We start from the raw sequence: 16,761 nt of genomic DNA on the forward strand, positions 1-16,761 counted from the left end.
GCTGCTGATGAATTGCATGAGTCTAAAGATTCACAGGATGCCTATCTTCTTTCTAGAGAAAGAAATCCACAATGATGTAAATCAGTAATTTTTCTTCTAAATTTTATTTTCTGCAGTTCTGCTGAATTGCTATTTGTGCTCATGAGCAATGCACTTGCTTTCTGCAGTGTCTCTGCCTTTGCAGCTTTGTGCCTACGAATGTTAAAACTCTTTCTCTTTGAGAGAAGCCCGTTCACTGGTGAGTGGAGTCAGCAATTCAGATAGCTGTTTGCAAGGGCAAAAGAAAAACCAGAAAATCTGAGCACGATTTTGTGGTGTTTGGTAATCAGATTTCATGCAAGAAATGAAGGTTTTTTAACGTTCACAATCATTGGTGTCTCCAGGCTCTCACAAATATGCAACACTTGCTGCTTTAGCAATACGCGCCTCTTGTGCAAGTGGGACAGGGAATGGAGCCAGCTGGCCCTCAGTTTGGGATGAGAGATCTAAGAAATCACAGGTCTCGTACCTTCACACGCTCAAGAGTCAATGCAGTCCTTACTTTAGCACATTTATCTGTTTTATATTCTAGATTTAGGATTGTGAGCAGTGAGTTCTTGAGATTTGCATTTGGGTAGCCTTGTGTATTGACAGCTGTTCTTCAGTACTGACAGTCTGTAGAAACACATACTGGATCTCATTGCCTGGAAGCCACCTCAGATACACAAGTTGCCCTCACTCATTTGCTGCACAGAAGTGCTGTAGGAATTGTAATAGAACAGGCTTTGAGATATTTGATTATAAGTACTGACATATCTTGTGCTCTTTACTGGATATATATTCCCCTCCCCATATGATTTAGGTTAAAAATTGTCCATTTGCAGCAGTAAATGTGGTTCTGAAGACTAAGCAAAGTGTTCATTGTAACATGGGACATCTTATGTTTCCTGGACTGAGTCTCTAGAGTCAACAGTCTCTAACTGTTGTTAGAGAACATACAGACTCATCCTCTATTGCTATTTCACAAAATTAATATTCATCCCCCCAAAAGTCAGTATTTTTAATAATAATAAAAAAACCACCCCAAACTTTACTATCTTGTGACTCTTGTGATGCTAGTATCTCTTTTTATTTAATGACACGATGCCAGACACCTAGTGAGCACTCTGGACTTACGTAATACAAAATGTGAATCATTGTGAAAGAAACCAAACCCAGTATCATTGCTGAGGGTAAATGCTCTGCTGGTTGAAGGTGTATCTGCAATCGGAAGCCAACAATAAATGAAACAGTGAATCAGCTAGCACGATAACTGCGTCAGACAGCCAGCTCTGTTGGCGTGTGTGGACCCAGCACCACAGGGCTGTATTGAAGCTGTAGGCGTGTATTGAGAGAAATAGGTTGAACTTACATGCTCACACCAAGGTGGGAGTGTGTGCCAAGGTTTCCGTGAGAAGGGGGAAAAAAAATGGGTTCTTTTGCCTCCAACAGGGAGAAAAAAAGATGCTGATTTTTTCAATGGAAAGGCTTGTACTTGTCATGTTTTAGCCACTGAGAGTGTTTGCCATTATGAGGTCTAATGTCGGAGTGAGAGCTGTTGCACATCACTAGATGTGCACGCTGTCATCACCGAAATCCTTACCTTCGTTTTTGTTTCATATTCAATACTGAGAATTAAAACCCAGTTTGGAAGATTTTGGAAGAGTTACCCAGGTTGGTCTGTGTAACTGTCAGCTTCTCTTGGGTAGTTTAAGATACTTTTGTAGCACAGATTCTTATATGAAATGCTATTGCTGTACATAGGGACTCTGCACAAAGCTCTAATTGCAGCTCTTTTTCTTCTTGATGTTGCAGATCGATATCCTCATGCTGAGATAGGTTATCTTCATCTCCCTCACCCCAGCTCAGTTTGATGTGTAGAGCCTAATTTTTAATCTGCAAGGTTGGTGTCTACAGCTGGTCTGGGCTCCACAGCCTCTGTTTAGAGTCGGTGCAGAGAAATACATCATTTTAAGATGTGATTCACCTTGTCCTGAAGTAGCCATGTGAAATAGCTCTGTTTTTAGAGTTTGGGAGCTGGCTGCAGCATGCCTGCAATTACTTAGGTACGCGCATTTCCAGTGCAGACTATGCAGATTGCTCAAGTGGATCCCATCCGTTACATACATCTTGTTACAGATCCTCTTTTACACCAGCATGTGATCTTGCTAAGTGGCTACTTGCTGTACGTAAAAGTAAGCATATGCATGGAAAAAACCCAAGCGACCTCCCTAAAAATCTCTGCTGCTAGCTCAGTGTGTGGCCATAGGTAGGTTGCGTTTATTCTTTACTTTGGATAAAAATGTTTGTGCCTTGCAGGATGGTGTGAGGGCTGGACGATGTCTGCATGAGATTGTACTTCAGCAATGAGTTGAGAAATCCAGAATTCTTTGTACTCTGTGGAGTACTCAATTCCATGGAGTTTAAACGTGTTGAGAAATGCTTCTTTGCGTCTGTTCTTGGGAGGATGGATGAGGACTCCTCAGCTCCTCCCACTTGAGGCACTTAATCAAATTACTGATGAAATAAGACTTTTTTTTTTTTTAAGGTCAGACACTTAGGAAGCAAAATGTTTAGAAAAATCATACATATATTGTTCTAAATAAGCTCAGATAAACTTTCCAAACCCAACAGGTATTAGTTCAGGTTTAAAAAAGGAGCGTAATAACCAGTTCATATCTATCATATAATTTTTTTTTTTGTCTTTGCTGCTTCCTAGTTGGGTAGAACTTAACTCTGACTTTGTTACCAATGGTAGAGGAAATAATTTAAAATTACTTATTTCAACCTAATAATGCACTGAACTGAAATGCATTTGAAGATCTGCAACCCTGCTCTTTCCACAGCTTTGAAACTGGATAGCTAAGTGGTGACGAGATAGGGGCAAATGGGTTTTACACGTGCCTTACTCTTGCATATGACATGTGATGAATAAATATTGAGAGCCCTGGAAAAAGTGCAAGAGAAGTAGCAGGGTTGTATAACCACTCTGTGTAGTGAAAAGTGGTGTCAATTGGATCTGTAGGCGTGTTGCAGCAGATCTAGAAGCTGTTTGAAAAGAAATCAGTGCACTTGTTCCCTCTAATGTAAACATTTTGTAACTCTAATTAAAAGGTATAGGAAGAAAACAGTTGTTCTTGCAAGTAGGGAGTTGTTATATAGTGTGTTGGGGGAAACAAACTATTGTTTTGCAATTTATGTTATGTAATTTAAAAAATAAAGTTGTTCTTAGTGGAATGCCCTTATGGATGTAGTCAATGTCAGGTAACCCTAACCTACAGAGAACCTGTTACAAAGAAAAGCAGGTCTGTAGAGTTGCAGGCTGTTACTTGCACTGTTTTGGAGCAAAGTTGAAGCTAACGACTTGGCAGTATTGGTAAATTTGGTAGTAAAACTTTTTACAGTTCTTTATAAGAGTTTAAGAGGGAAATCTTTCATTATATCTGTAATGTCTTGGCATAAATACTATCACACACAGTCAAGTTGTCACTGTATGTTGAATTCAGAAGTACTGGGAGGTGAAATACTCATTTGCAGTCTTGAAATGTAATGTTTCCAGTTCAGGATGGACAGGTATCGGGGGGTCTGTACCACTGCTAGTGTTGTTCTTGAACTGAGATTCTTGTAGTCCCTATTGTTATAATATTTATTGCTTTCCATTGCTCAGCAAAATACTGAGAATTGTTTCAGGGCTGCAAACCTGTCCCTTTCCAAGCTTGCAGTTTACCACTGAAACAAGATTTTTTGCTGCCGGAACGGTATGGTGTTGAAGTTACAGGGTCTGGAAGATGAAAATATATTTCTGTTCATTGCTTTGCAAGCCATGTCTTCATTTATGTGAGCAATGAAAAACCCTACTGCAACCTGGTGCTTATTAACCTAGTGATCATAAAATCCTTTAAATCCTTTTAGAAAGCCTTTTTTTTAATTAACAAACCCTCCACAAACCCCACCTTCTTTCTCGAGACTGGATACTGGTATGGCTATCAGGGAGCTTTCTTTTTGGTTCTGCACTGCTGCTCACCATAATCCTTCATAATCCCCCCCCGGTGTATCACTGGATTATTATTTTTTTTTCCCAGTGTGGGTCTTACCCAGTGTTTTTCCCCACGGGATTTAAGTGTGTGTTTGTTGAGTTAGCAGATAAGTGTGTGCGCTGGCGGGCACTGAGCGCTTGGGAACACAGCTGATATTTTAAAGCGATTCTGCTCCTCAGTGCAGACAGTCCCTGTGATCTTTACCTGTCTTCCCCAATTTCCATTTGGCTTTGTAATTCTGCTCTGTCTCGGTGAACATTGATGTTTATAGTGGCATGTACTGAAATTAATTTATAGTATTGTTACTTTAATCAGTGAATATATACATGAATTACTTAAATTCATGTATGGTATTGTTACTGTGAAGCCAGAGGAGCTGCTTCCGTGATGCTGACAGCATGTTTTTTTGAACTTGGAGCTGTTTGTGTCCTTAAAAAAGATGTTTCATAGCTGCGAAATCTTGTGTCTGTGGATCCATCAAATAAAAGCACCAAAGTAAAGGTGACAAATCTGAATTTACAGCATTTTTCCTCTGGGTAGTGTGAACAAATGCAAAGTACCGTGAATGGTCATAGCTGTGAAACAGTAAATCTGGATGTAGGGAGTTAGTGATCAAGTGCCAGAGAACACATTGGTACGGCTAAATGCTGTTGAAAAGTGAAAGATGCTTTGCCATCTGCAGTGACCTGTGAAGCCTTCTGGATGGCATGTTGGCTATTCGGGGTAAAACCCAAGCTCCTTGCTGGTGTGCAAAACTTGCCTGGTCAGGCCTTGCTAGCGTGAAAGTTCACACCAGGTAAATCCTAAAATTCTGAGTTTAATAATTACTTCCTTGAAGTTTTTAATTTCTCAGATTATTCACGTCAGACATTTGCACAAATTTGAGGTTCTTGGAACTCTTGCTGTGCCAACGTTGCCAGGCCGATACAAGTGGGCTTTGAACGTCTTGAAGTTAATAGTGGTTTGAAATGAAGTAGTCAAATTAGTAACTCCCAGCCTTAAAATGGACTGCTCTAAAATCTTTTATGTTCTGCATGGTGGGTGTTCAACATAGAATATATTATGAATTATTTAGGATGTCTCCACTCATTAGATGCTGGTATCTGAGTTGAAGGAATACTACTATCTAGCATTGTAAAAATATATACCAGTGTCAGTGCTGGCCAGAAGGAATTCTTCCTTCTGGGGAAAATTTATTAGGCGTATCTCTTTCAATTACATTGCATTCAGATGTTGCTTGTCTTACTGCAAGTGAAAAGATTATGGGGGAAAAACGTACAGGGAAACTCTCAAAACCTGTTAGGAAGAATTGCGTACTTCATCAGGGAGGCTGGTGTACTGGTGCCTGCCGTCATCGTACGCTTCGGCTTTCTCATTTCCACCATTAACTCTTAATTCAGAGTGGTCCTCTGCCCTCTTGGCCCTCTAACCTGGGTTTGGAACTGCAGTTTAAGAACATTTAAAAGAACTGCCTTTACTCTGTAAAATGGAGTGTACTTTCAGAACAGGTAGATAGCTGGGGTGGGGGCTCCTTTGACTTTTAGGGTTCTTGTTCTTGTTTGGTGTTTTTTTTTTTTTTTTTTTTTTGGATACCGTGACTGGCAGTGAAATCAATAGCAGGTTCAGACACTGTGCATTTGTCATCCTAAGGGGTTTTTTTTGATCTTGAACCATGAAATGAGTTGATTTTCACCTGCACCAGGAGCTTATTGCAGGTCAAGATGCTGTATCCCATAGAAGTAGCAGCGTTTCCCTGCTTGCTACAAGGGAATTGGGGAGGGAGGCTGTGCACGGCTCTCCCCCTGGGGCTGTAGGGACACTGCTTGAAGACAGGACAGTCTGCTGCTGAGAATGGGTTGGAGCCAAAACAGAGAAAGGTTTTTTTGAGGTGAGGTGAGCAAGTGGTCGCTCTAGGAGAAGCTTTGGAAAATGTCAGCAGCATCAGGAATGGGGAAGAACCTGATGAACAAGTAGGGTTGCTCCCGAATGGAGAAGGGTAGGATGTTGTAGCCAGGGGCAGGGAATAATAAGGCCAAGAAGGATAATCATCCCTCCGGTAATGCCTGTGCTGAACAGGGAAGAAGGTTCAGTTACGGCCCTGCCAGCAACGCTTTGAAGTGGACCAGAAACTCCTGTAGCCTTTGGACAAAATTTGTGAGAAAAAAAAGTTGTGAAAGACTTTTTTTTTTTTTTTTTTTGCTTAAAAGTCCATTGGAGAGGGCTGGGGGAGGGGAAGGGAGAGCAGTCTGCCTGTGAGGAGCGGGACCAAGGAAGCATTTGTGCTGTACGTGAAAAAAAAGACAGGAAGCAGGAAGGGAAACATTTGAAAATTGCGAGTTTGTGTGTAATCATGGGAGAGCTGGAGGAAAGAGAAAGTTGCCTGAGTGTACCCTGGGGTGACTTGGAGTTAAAGTCATCAGGCAGTCAATTTAATGTCCTCCTTGAGCTCGTGAAGATGTTACCGTGCTGATGCTGCCATCACCGTCGATAACTCAAAAAAACCACCCAACCCAGAAAGCCAACTCCCACTAAGGAAGACTATTCTTCCTTGCAGCCAGCTAGCTTTTTGTTTCATTTGGTTCACGTTCTAGTAGTTAGGCATTAATAACACCAAATGCAGGCAGGCAGCATCTTTCTGTCTTTAAATACTTGCATGGTTTTTTCCCTTCCCGTATTTAATAGGAATGCTTGATATTCACATTCCTCTTTCTACACAAAGGGAAAACCGAGGCAGCAGGATGTTGGGACTCTATTGGAAATACTGTGCCACTGCAAGTCACAGTGAAATCAATAGGAGGAATATGTAGAGGTTTTTCCAAGTCCGAGTTATGAGTTATTAATCTATAATTATTTTAAGAAACATTGGGCCTGGAGTAAAAATTCCTGCTCTTTAGCCATCATGGTCTTCTGCCTCTCTGCAGCACAGGAGCTAGTAGGTCTTCCCTCCCCCCCATCATTTACGCTCGTGTCTACTCCTTTATAAATTATTGGCATGTTCCTCTAGTTAATTCTTTGATGACAACAAAAAGAAGCTTGTATTTCATTTCAGTAGACAGCAATTTTCCTTGGGTGGAATATCTCATTGCTTTTCCATTGCTGCATTGTCTTGGCTTCCATGATCCCTGTTTCTTGCTTTGTAAATTGATTTAAAAATTAAATAAAATCATGAAGGACAGAGACAAAATATTTTGTTCTGTTCAGGCATTATGTTGTCTGAATGATACAGCTGAGAACAGAAGGAGAAGGACTGGAGGTATCTGCATTTAAGGAAGGAGCAGAAGGGTTAAAAATAGGACTAGTTTAAAGCATAATAAATAGGATGGGTATAATCCAAGTGAGGCAGAAGATGGGTGTGTCTGCTTTGGGAAGGGGACGCCCTTACGATGACAGCAAACTGATTACAAGCCTTGATTTTGAGTGGTGGTGGTGATTTTACTGAAGTTTATTTAGTCAGCGTGCACCCTTTGGTTTGCTGTTGAGCTACTGTAGTCGGGAGGCGTGGGTTGGAGCCTTAGTGTTAGGCAAGACAGGGATAATGAGGTGCAGGAGGAACAGAAAGACCTGAGCTAAGTGAATCTGCACATCTTGATTGTGTCTTCGTGCTGCATCAGAATGTGGAAGTCCTGCTCTGTTTGAGAGAGACACTGTTTTTCTTAATAGTGTGACAAACTACTACATGGCCGCTAGAGCAGTAGGTGGTGGGGTACATGTATATTGATATTTTTTATTTTTAACTGAGATTTCTGAGCTCTGTCTATATAAGCTGAACTCCATCCCTGACTAAAGGTACCTGGAGGTGGAGGATGAGATAGTGAGATGTGCCACTGCAGAAACCAGGCTCTTCCACTGGGGTTTCTTTGTGCTGCTGCCTGCCAGCCTCAACAAACGACACCAAAATGTGGCATTGCTGGATCTGCAAATAGGTCTGCTGTGATGTAAAAATCTGCTGGTTTTCCTCATGGTTTGGTACTAATGTCTGCAGCTGATGCCTAGTAGTGTGACTGCCCTTCTCAAAGGGAAGAAATGGGGTTTCGTTGTGTTGCCCCACTGAAATGCACAGACAGTGATGGAAGGTGGGGGCTCTCCCTGTCCTGCCCTGGTACCATCATGCTCTGTTTTCCTCTCAATTGATCATTCAGGCATTTATTAACTTTATTTACTCATTTATTTAGTTATTAGCAAAGGTATTTAAGTGTGAACAATTACATTAAGTTTCACTTTACTTTTTTTTTTGGAGGCAGTCTTGCTATTTGTCTAGTCACCTGCGGGGTTTTCTGCTGTTGATGAAAGATTTCAAATTCAAGATTCTACTAATAAAATATTTTAGTATAAAATCAATTGTTGTTGTAAAAGGGAAAAAGACTTTACTGGTGTGGTTTTGCTCTTTTTCCAATGAAACTGTGAATTCTGTAGTACCCTCAGGCTGTGAGGAGATCGCTGTTTTAATCATCAGAAAACTTCAGGAGATGCTTCTGAAAATAAACAAAAATTGGTAAATCCTTTCCATGGAGTAGTAAGGTTTGTTTTACTGCAAGTTTTATTGTATGTCAAGATTTGCAGTTAATTTCAGAAGCTCATTTAAAACCTGACGAGGCAGATGATGATAGCATTAAGGTTACCTTCATGTATGTTTCATTGCTTTGTTATGGGCGCCTTAATTGAGAGGCCTGTGCCTGTAGCCTTGTGCTTCTTACCATAGTACTGCTGGTTTCTGTTAACCGCTGGGCTTGCCCCAGTCCTGAAACAGGTTATGAAGGAAGCTTTAGTGACTGACAAAGAACTATATTGCAAAGTAGATGCTTGTAGAGGTTGAAATTTACTGAGGAGGCTCGTTAAGTGGCGCATGGTCTTCTCCATGGTCCTCTGCACCTACAGTAGGTCCTTTCGTTGGTAGCGACCCCTCTGGCTTCCCTAGGCACAGTGTGTTGGTCTGTCATGACCCCAGCGGCACCTTCTCTTTAACCCTGTCCCTCCTGTTCCAGCTCCAGCATCCCAAGCTGGGCGTACTGGTTGTTGGAAGGCTTCAAAGTGTTGCCACCGTACTCGTGTTTGCAGGTGTGTTTGATGTTTATGGCACCCGGAGCAGCTCCTCGCACGGCCGTGCTGCTGTAAGTCACATGCAGCACTTAAGAGTATTGGTATTTGTGGCAAGTGGTATAGGTGCCCATTTAAAGTTTGTAATGTGTTGTGAGCATCACTTGTGCTTTTTACAGTATCTGTTTAGTAAACATATACATTTAGTTAACAGAGAAGATACACAGTATTTATAAGAATGCCTAATATTGGAAGCTTTTGTAAGCTTATAGAAGGCACAGGATTTAATGAAAAGATACTTTTTTGGTGATGTTTTACTTACACTGCAAAATTCTTCTCACTTGAGGTTATAAAAGTGAGAGTATTGCTCCAGATTTTCCAGTAGCGGTATTCCCATCAGATGCTGTAACGACAGAAGGCACTAAGCATCCTGCCCGTTTCATTAGAACAGAGTTCTCTAGAGTTCCTGAGAGGCAATTCTTACTATATTTATACAGCATTATGGTAAATGTACTTTGAAATGAAAAGCAGGTATTCCCAAGTCTACTGCTCAAGTACTGTTCTTGCAGAGAAATTATGTTTTTCTCCTAAATCTTCTGACACTTGAGGATAGCTGTGAAGTTAAAATAATAATAATAAAATCAGGTTAAAAAGAAAACAAATAACTAAAAGCAAAATGAAAAACCCCAAGCATGTATTCAAACCCTCCTCCACTCTCTGCTCTCGCTGTATCCTTCTTTCCCCCCCGCCGCCTCGAGGAGGCATGTTCTTTCCAGACAAGGTGGGGGAGACTTGCCTATAATTTTTCTTTCAGATTTTAAAAATATGAACTTCTTTCAGTCTAAATCAATGAATAATTGTAATAAGGGAAAAGCAAATTGTTTGCATGTACTTAAAAGTTTGCTAGCAAGTCAATAGCGTGTTTTTAACGGAGGCAGGAATTTGCAGAAAATGGAAGAGACTGCGGAATATACGTGGCTATTGCAGAGTCCTTTTTGCAGTGCATCGTAGAGGGTTTCTGGCACTGGTTCTGGACACAGTCTGTCTGCATTTCAGAGCCAGCTGCCTTTCTTAAAGCTCTGCACTGGAGAGAAATGATGCACTGGCGAGGACAAATGTGGACTGAGGTACAGCAGGAAGGGAAGCCTGAGCCCACTTAAGTGGAATGCACATCATTTGACTCCTGCAAGAAGAAATGATTAATCAAAAGCATTAAAAAAGGGAAAAAAAAAGGGCTTGTTTAAAATACACGCTAGTAAACTCAAAACTGAGTCAGGGTGCAGTACAAGGCCTATAAACATACATAGGTGTACCAGACATTTAATCAAAGCAATAATTTTATCCTAAAGAAGCACCTGTGGGGTACAGCAGGAAATGGGAAGAACAGAGGTAACACTTTACTGTTGCCCATCTTCATATTTTGTTTACCTGTCCTTGCCTTCATATGTCAAACTGCATTTGCAGTGAGGTGTTTATGTTCACAGTCCAGTGACTCTGGGTGGGGATATTTACTGAGGTTTTATTTACTTTTGTAGTAAGTCCAGTTTACTTGTGGTTTGTAAGTTCTAGGTATAAGAAACAAACCAAGATATACAGGTTGGTTATTTAAAAAATATAGGTAACAAACAAACAAAAAAAGTCTTCAGGACTTTTAAAGAGCAGACATCCACAACAGCAGAAGCCAAAGCACAGACTGGGTGCTGGTGCGTGTGCTTCATGCGGAGGGGAGCAGTGCCCCCCATTTTGAGTGACCAGACCAGGATGACATCTGTGAAATACTGCTGAAGGCAAGACACAGTTTGGTATAAAATATGTTTTTCTTTGTCTTACCCAGTGAACTCAGCTAATTGAGGAACCTAGCTTACGTTCATCTTGGCTTTTGTCATTTTTGTCGTGGTTTCCGTATTATATCATGTAGCAGCTAAATTCTTGGGTATAGAAGAGCTTTCTACACTGTGCAGTGGTAGCTGCATTTTTATGCACCCATAGCTACATTTCTTCAGCTAACCTTTGTTATTTTAAAGACTCCAATAAATCAGATTTTTTTTTTTTTTTGGTAAGCATTTTTGGAATGTAATTAGCTTTAAAACTTGTGTACACAGCAAAAGCCACATTAATAATACTCTGAGAGTTGGAGCAAAGAACACAAAGTATTTTATTTGCTTTGTCCACAGATTCACTTTCCATCATTGTGGAGTACTTGCTTAATTTCCTCTGAAATCTTAATTTGATGGAGCCTGTCATTTGACTGTTGATTTCACTGATTTCTGATACCTTTAAAAAAAAATAATAATTCCCTCCAGTGATGTGTGCTACAAACCCCTCTGTTTTCTGGGGGACAAATGCACCGTTTCCTAGAGGTGGCTGCTATTTCTGATCTTCTTATATTTTTATTTATTTTAATATTTAAGATGTTGCAATATCAATAAAGCAATTTACCAGAGCAGCTTAGTGTTCTTCTGCAAGATCTCTTGCGAAATATGTAGGTGGGTTTGGGGTTTTTTTTTTGTGTGTGGGGTTTTTTTTTTTGTGTGTTGGGGCTATGTATCAGATGTTCAAGGCTTCATCAGAGCCAGACAGCATTTGAAGGACTCTGTGCAAAGTGGCACAGATGCTGAAGCTCCTTTGGTACCTACGTGGTGAATGCCAAAAGGCTGCTATGTGTGTGACAGGCTTGGGCACGGGGTGTTGGCAGGAGAGGGAACGTTGGACCTCGGGTGGTTGGAGGATGCTTTGACTTAAGGATCATTGAAATAACCAGGTGCATGTGACTGCTGAGTGAACTTCCTTAACTTGCAGGAGGACTGCCTTCCTCCTCTGCGTTTTGTACCTTCCAGTAATGATATGTAAGGAGCTGGTCATGGACGTGGATTCATGCTACAAGCCTCAGCAGTGCATTTGGTTGGGAATGACTCTTGTTCTCTACTAAGCAGTGAGGATGCAGTGTGTAAAAACAGCTGCTCAGCAGGGTTGTAGTATTTGGGTGGTATATTTCTGAGTATATTGAATGCCATTTGTGGCCTCATTATCTCTGGTCACCTGGTTTATGCTGGCTGCGGCATATGGGTTTTTCCTTCCCCAGAGATAGGTAGTATACATCCAGGCTTTCTGCTGTGGTATCTTTTCCTTGGTCTTCATGGTTGTACTCCTTGCTTGTCAGAGGAATTGGAAAACCCTATATAACTTAGGCTTTTTCTTTTTTTAATAGGAGAGGGGAGGAAATTGGGAAGGATCTTGTTACCCTTTGCTGACCTACAGTGAATTTGTCCACTGAGTCTCCTGTCCTCCCTTACTTGCATGATCTGGGATAGTTTGTGGCAAAATGGAGGAGGCCTCCCTCCATGCCTGGTTCTTGTTCACCCTTGGTCCCAGGATGCCAGCTCTAGTGAGAGGAATAACAGTTACTATCCAGCAGAACAAAGGTTGTTGACACTGTTGGCCAAAGTGCCCATTGGTTGAATTTGAGGCTACTTTATAGCTGTTGAAGCCAACCTGGGCTGGTGTTACCGCTGGCGTTGCTCTTACCACCCTGTTTCCCCCACTGTGCTTCACTATGCCACAGAGGCAACATTTGGGAGCTGCTTACCTGCAGAGCAGGTGAAAGCAAAGCAAGGAGACAAGAAATAGCAGAAAGAAAGACCCGGGTCAGAGTGAGGGGTGCAGGAGCAGGGCTCAGGGAGGCCTGAGGAAGGGATCTTGCTTAATGTGCTTATATTGCCAGGGACCACCCATCACAGTGGGTCAGTGTTAGGTGTGTGGAGAGCCATGTCCCATCCAGTGGGATGTCTGGGTTGTGATTTGAGCCTTGCTGAGGCCGTGCTGTCCTGAGGGGAGTGTGCTTCAAGGCCTGGCCTGGTCCAACTTTGGGCACCTCAACCTCCCTTCTGTCCCCTCTGGGTTGGGGCAGCCCTGTCACTGCTCCTCTTCCCCATCCCTGCGGTCATCTGTGCCACTCACTCCAGGAGGCCAGACTTCTGCAGATGATGGGGTATAAATAAATTACCCCAAGGATGTCAGCATTAGCATTTTGTTTTGAAAACTGAACAGGTAAATACTACCTTCCTTAGTGTGCCTTGGTTCTCCCTTCTGCTTTCCAAAAGCAGCTGAAAAAAAATCTGTATCATGAATTACAAAATAATTTAGTCTAGATTTTTTTTTTTGAAAACAAAACATTTTCCAGTAGTAATTCAACCACAGTAATCAAAATGCTTTTATCAGCATAAACAGGAACAGAGTAAGCAACATAAATGTATATAGAATCATAGAATAGTTTGGGTTGGAAGGGACCTTTAAAGGTCATCTAGTCCAGCCTCCCCCGCAATGAGCAGGGGCATCTTCAACTAGATCAGGTTTCTCAAAGCCCCATCCAACCTGACCTTGAATGTTTCCAGGGATGGAGCATCTGCCACCTCTCTGGGCAACCTGTTCCAGTGTTTCACCACCATCATCGTAAAAAATGTCTTCCTTGCATCTAGTCTAAAGCTTGCTTTTTTTAGTTTAAAGCCATTACCCCTTGCCCTATCGTAACAGGCCCTGCTAAAAAGTTTGTCCCCATCTTTCCTGCAGGCCCCCTTTAGCTACTGAAAGGCTGTAACAAGGTCTCCCCAGAGTCTTCTCCTCTCCAGGCTGAGCAACCCCAACTGCCTCAGCTTGTCTTCATAGGAGAGGTGCTCCAGCCCTCTGATTGTCTTTGTGGCCCTTCTCTGGTCTCGCTCCAACAGGTCCATGTCTGTACTGTGCTGAGGGCTCCAGAGCTGGATGCAGTACTCCAGGTGGGGTCTCATGAGAGCGGAGTAGAGGGGCAGAATCACCTCCCTCGGCCTGCTGGCCACGCTTCTTTTGATGCAACCCAGAATGCGATTGGCTTTCTGGGCTGCGAGTGCACGTTGTTGGCTCATGTCCAGCTTTTCATCCACTAGTACCCCCAAGTCTTTCTCAGCAGGTCTGCTCTCAATCCCTTCATCCCCCAGCCTGTATTGATACTGGGGATTGCCCCGACCCAGGAGCAGGACCCTGCATTTGGCCTAGTTGAACCTCATGAGGTTCACATGGACCCGTTTCTCTGGCCTGTCCAGGTCCCTCTGGATGGCATCCCTTCCTTCCAGTGTGTCAACTGCACCACTCAGCTTGGTGTCGTCGGCAAGCTTGCTGAAGGTGTGCTCAATCCCACTGGTTATATCATTGATGAAGATACTGAAGAGTACTGGTCCTATTGTGGACCCCTGAGGGACACCACTTGTCACTGATCTCCATCTGGACATTGAGTTGTTGACCACCACCCTGTGGATGTGACCATGCAATCAATTCCTCACCAAACAGTCCATCCATCAAATCCATGTCTCTCCAATTCAGAGAGAAGGATGTTGTGAGGGACTGTGTCAAAGGCCTTACAGAAGACCATATAGATGACATCCGTACCTCTTCCCTTGTCCACTGATATAGGGACTCCATCAATAGAAGGCCACTAGGTTGGTCAGGCAGGACTTGCCCTTGGTGAAGCCATGCTGGCTGTCTGGAGTCACCTCTCTGTCTTCCATGTGCCTTAGCATAGCTTCAAGGAGGATCTGTTCCATGATCTTCCCAGGCACAGAGGCGAGGCTGCCAGGTTGGTAGTTTCCAGGGTCTTCCTTTCTGTCCTGCGTGTGGTAGCTGACCAAAACTTCATATTACACTGAAATGCCTTAATTTATCCCTGCTGTCCCTGAAGTCGTGTGATATGTCTGAGAGTTTCCTTGTAGTTGTCCTCTGATGTAAACTGAGTCTCCTCTTATCTGGGGAAGAGGGGAGTCATATAAACTAATGAGCTGGCTGTTTTATAGGCATCTTATGTATAATGCCACACTTTCATTACTTACTCATGTGTGCCAACTGCCCTGTATCACAGGACGGTACCTGCCCTATAGCAAAATGACAATTTTCTTCTTTACTTGTCACATGGGTTAGGAATCAAATGTATTTCTGAACTTTGTTTATTTGCTTTGCTTCCTAAGTGCTTCTTGTGTACTTGGAGTTCAAAATTTTGCAAATGTTTGTTAACATTGACTCGTTCTAAAGACATAGCATTCAAGAATTTCTCTAGAATGAAATATGGTCCTTTATGCCAATTTAAAATACTTGGGGAGGGTGAGCAAGAAAAACAATGCAGATGTGCAATACAAGTCTTGGCAGAAGATAAGGGCTCTTTATGGTATATCTACCATCACTGCCCGGGCCTGGCAAAACTTCCTGTAGCCTATTTATATGGCTTTTCAGGCAAATAGTGAAGAGAGTTTATTGCGGCGTTCAAGCACAGGCTGAATCTCTCTGGAGTTGGGGGCGCTTTTTCCTGACTTCAGTGCTGTTTGAGCCAGACCAATTATGTGGTTGCACGTTTATCTTGGCCTTTCTGGGTAGTCTCTCTTGGATTTAGTCTGTAATCAAAAGAGAATGTAAGAAACAGAAGTTTCGAGTAACCTTTCCTTGATCTCCTTTCTCCTTTAAGATTTGAAACAGGAGAGACTTATGTAGACAGAAATATTCTAAAGCTAAATACAAGTTAATTGCACAAAACCCTATGCTTATCTCCTCTGTGTCTGAGCCAGGCTGTGAAAATTTGAGCTGTGAGTTGTAGTCCAAAGACAAACTATATTTTGCAGAGTTTGGCTGAAATGATGATGATTTTTCCTTTTAAAGGACAGACATCTGTTAGTAATGACAAATTCTGGTTTTGTGTTTGTATGTTTTTTCTCTTCTTTTTCCTGTGACACTTCTGTGCTGTGTTTCAAGCTGCTTCTGTGCATCTCCAAAAGATGGCTGAGCATCACCCACTGAACTGCAGCCTCTGCCCTCCCTCCTGCTTGCCCCCGCTGACCCGTATCTCATCCCTATGATTTAGACTCTTAAGGCCTCTTGGTGTGGGACAAAACCCCCAAATCTCTGAAGGGGCTGCGGTGCTACAGCGGTTTGTGTAGTTTCCCCAAACTCCTCCGCTGCTGGCTAGAGTGTGCTAATGTTTACTTCTGGTCTGAAGCCCTGTTTTATTTTCTGGTTTTGGCTTCAGAGGTAGCCAGGAGAGCAGAGACAGAGGCGAGGAGGCAGAGCCCTTCTCCCGTGCAATGCAAGCAGTGTAGCAGCCATAAAGGCCATACTTCAGCCCCATCACAGAAGCAGAAAGTGCTTATATCATCTCATTGAGCTTGCACCAAAATAGGCTGTGGATAAGGCTGTCCCAGAAATAAAAGTACCTAACTTTGCCTTGACAGGTTATGGGTACTTACTTGTGGGACACTCCTGTCCATACACAATCTTCTCTGGAAATAATAAAAAAGAGTTTTAGGAAATTCAGTTGGGTCAGCATAATTTCAAGTAGATCAACTATGAGCTATAAGTTTTCCAGGGCAGATGCTCCATCTCTGGGAAAGCAGTACCCTGGTTCCCGCTGAAATCTCTAGCTGCTGTGGTAATGTCAGTAGTAAGCTGGGGGGCGAGGAGGAGGACAACTCACTGAGCTTCTCGGCGTCACCACACCGCCATGGGCAGTACTGCCCACACTCGACTGCAGTTCTGCTGCCTGCAGCCCTCCGGTGCTGAGCTGGGGGTGCCCCATGCACCTCCTCTTCACTCTGTTTCACTTAAGCGTTTTCTACAAGTCTCACCTGGTTTTGATGAGCACAAAAAAGGTGAGCTCAGAGTA

General features: G+C 42.7%; 1 protein-coding gene across 1 annotated transcript in view; it reads left to right on the plus strand.

Moving 5' to 3' along the window:
* PARD3 (par-3 family cell polarity regulator) overlaps nt 1–16,761 on the plus strand; it is a 480,197-nt gene that overhangs the window by 46,392 nt on the left and 417,044 nt on the right. Inside the window, exon 5 of the mRNA XM_009895122.1 lies at nt 9,038–9,163. Within this exon, the coding sequence (XP_009893424.1) occupies nt 9,038–9,163 (126 nt within the window). The remainder of the gene's footprint in view (nt 1–9,037; nt 9,164–16,761) is intronic.

The sequence above is a fragment of the Charadrius vociferus genome, unplaced genomic scaffold (assembly GCF_000708025.1).
Source record: "Charadrius vociferus isolate BGI_N301 unplaced genomic scaffold, ASM70802v2 scaffold61, whole genome shotgun sequence".
Classification (NCBI taxonomy): Eukaryota; Metazoa; Chordata; class Aves; order Charadriiformes; family Charadriidae; genus Charadrius; species Charadrius vociferus.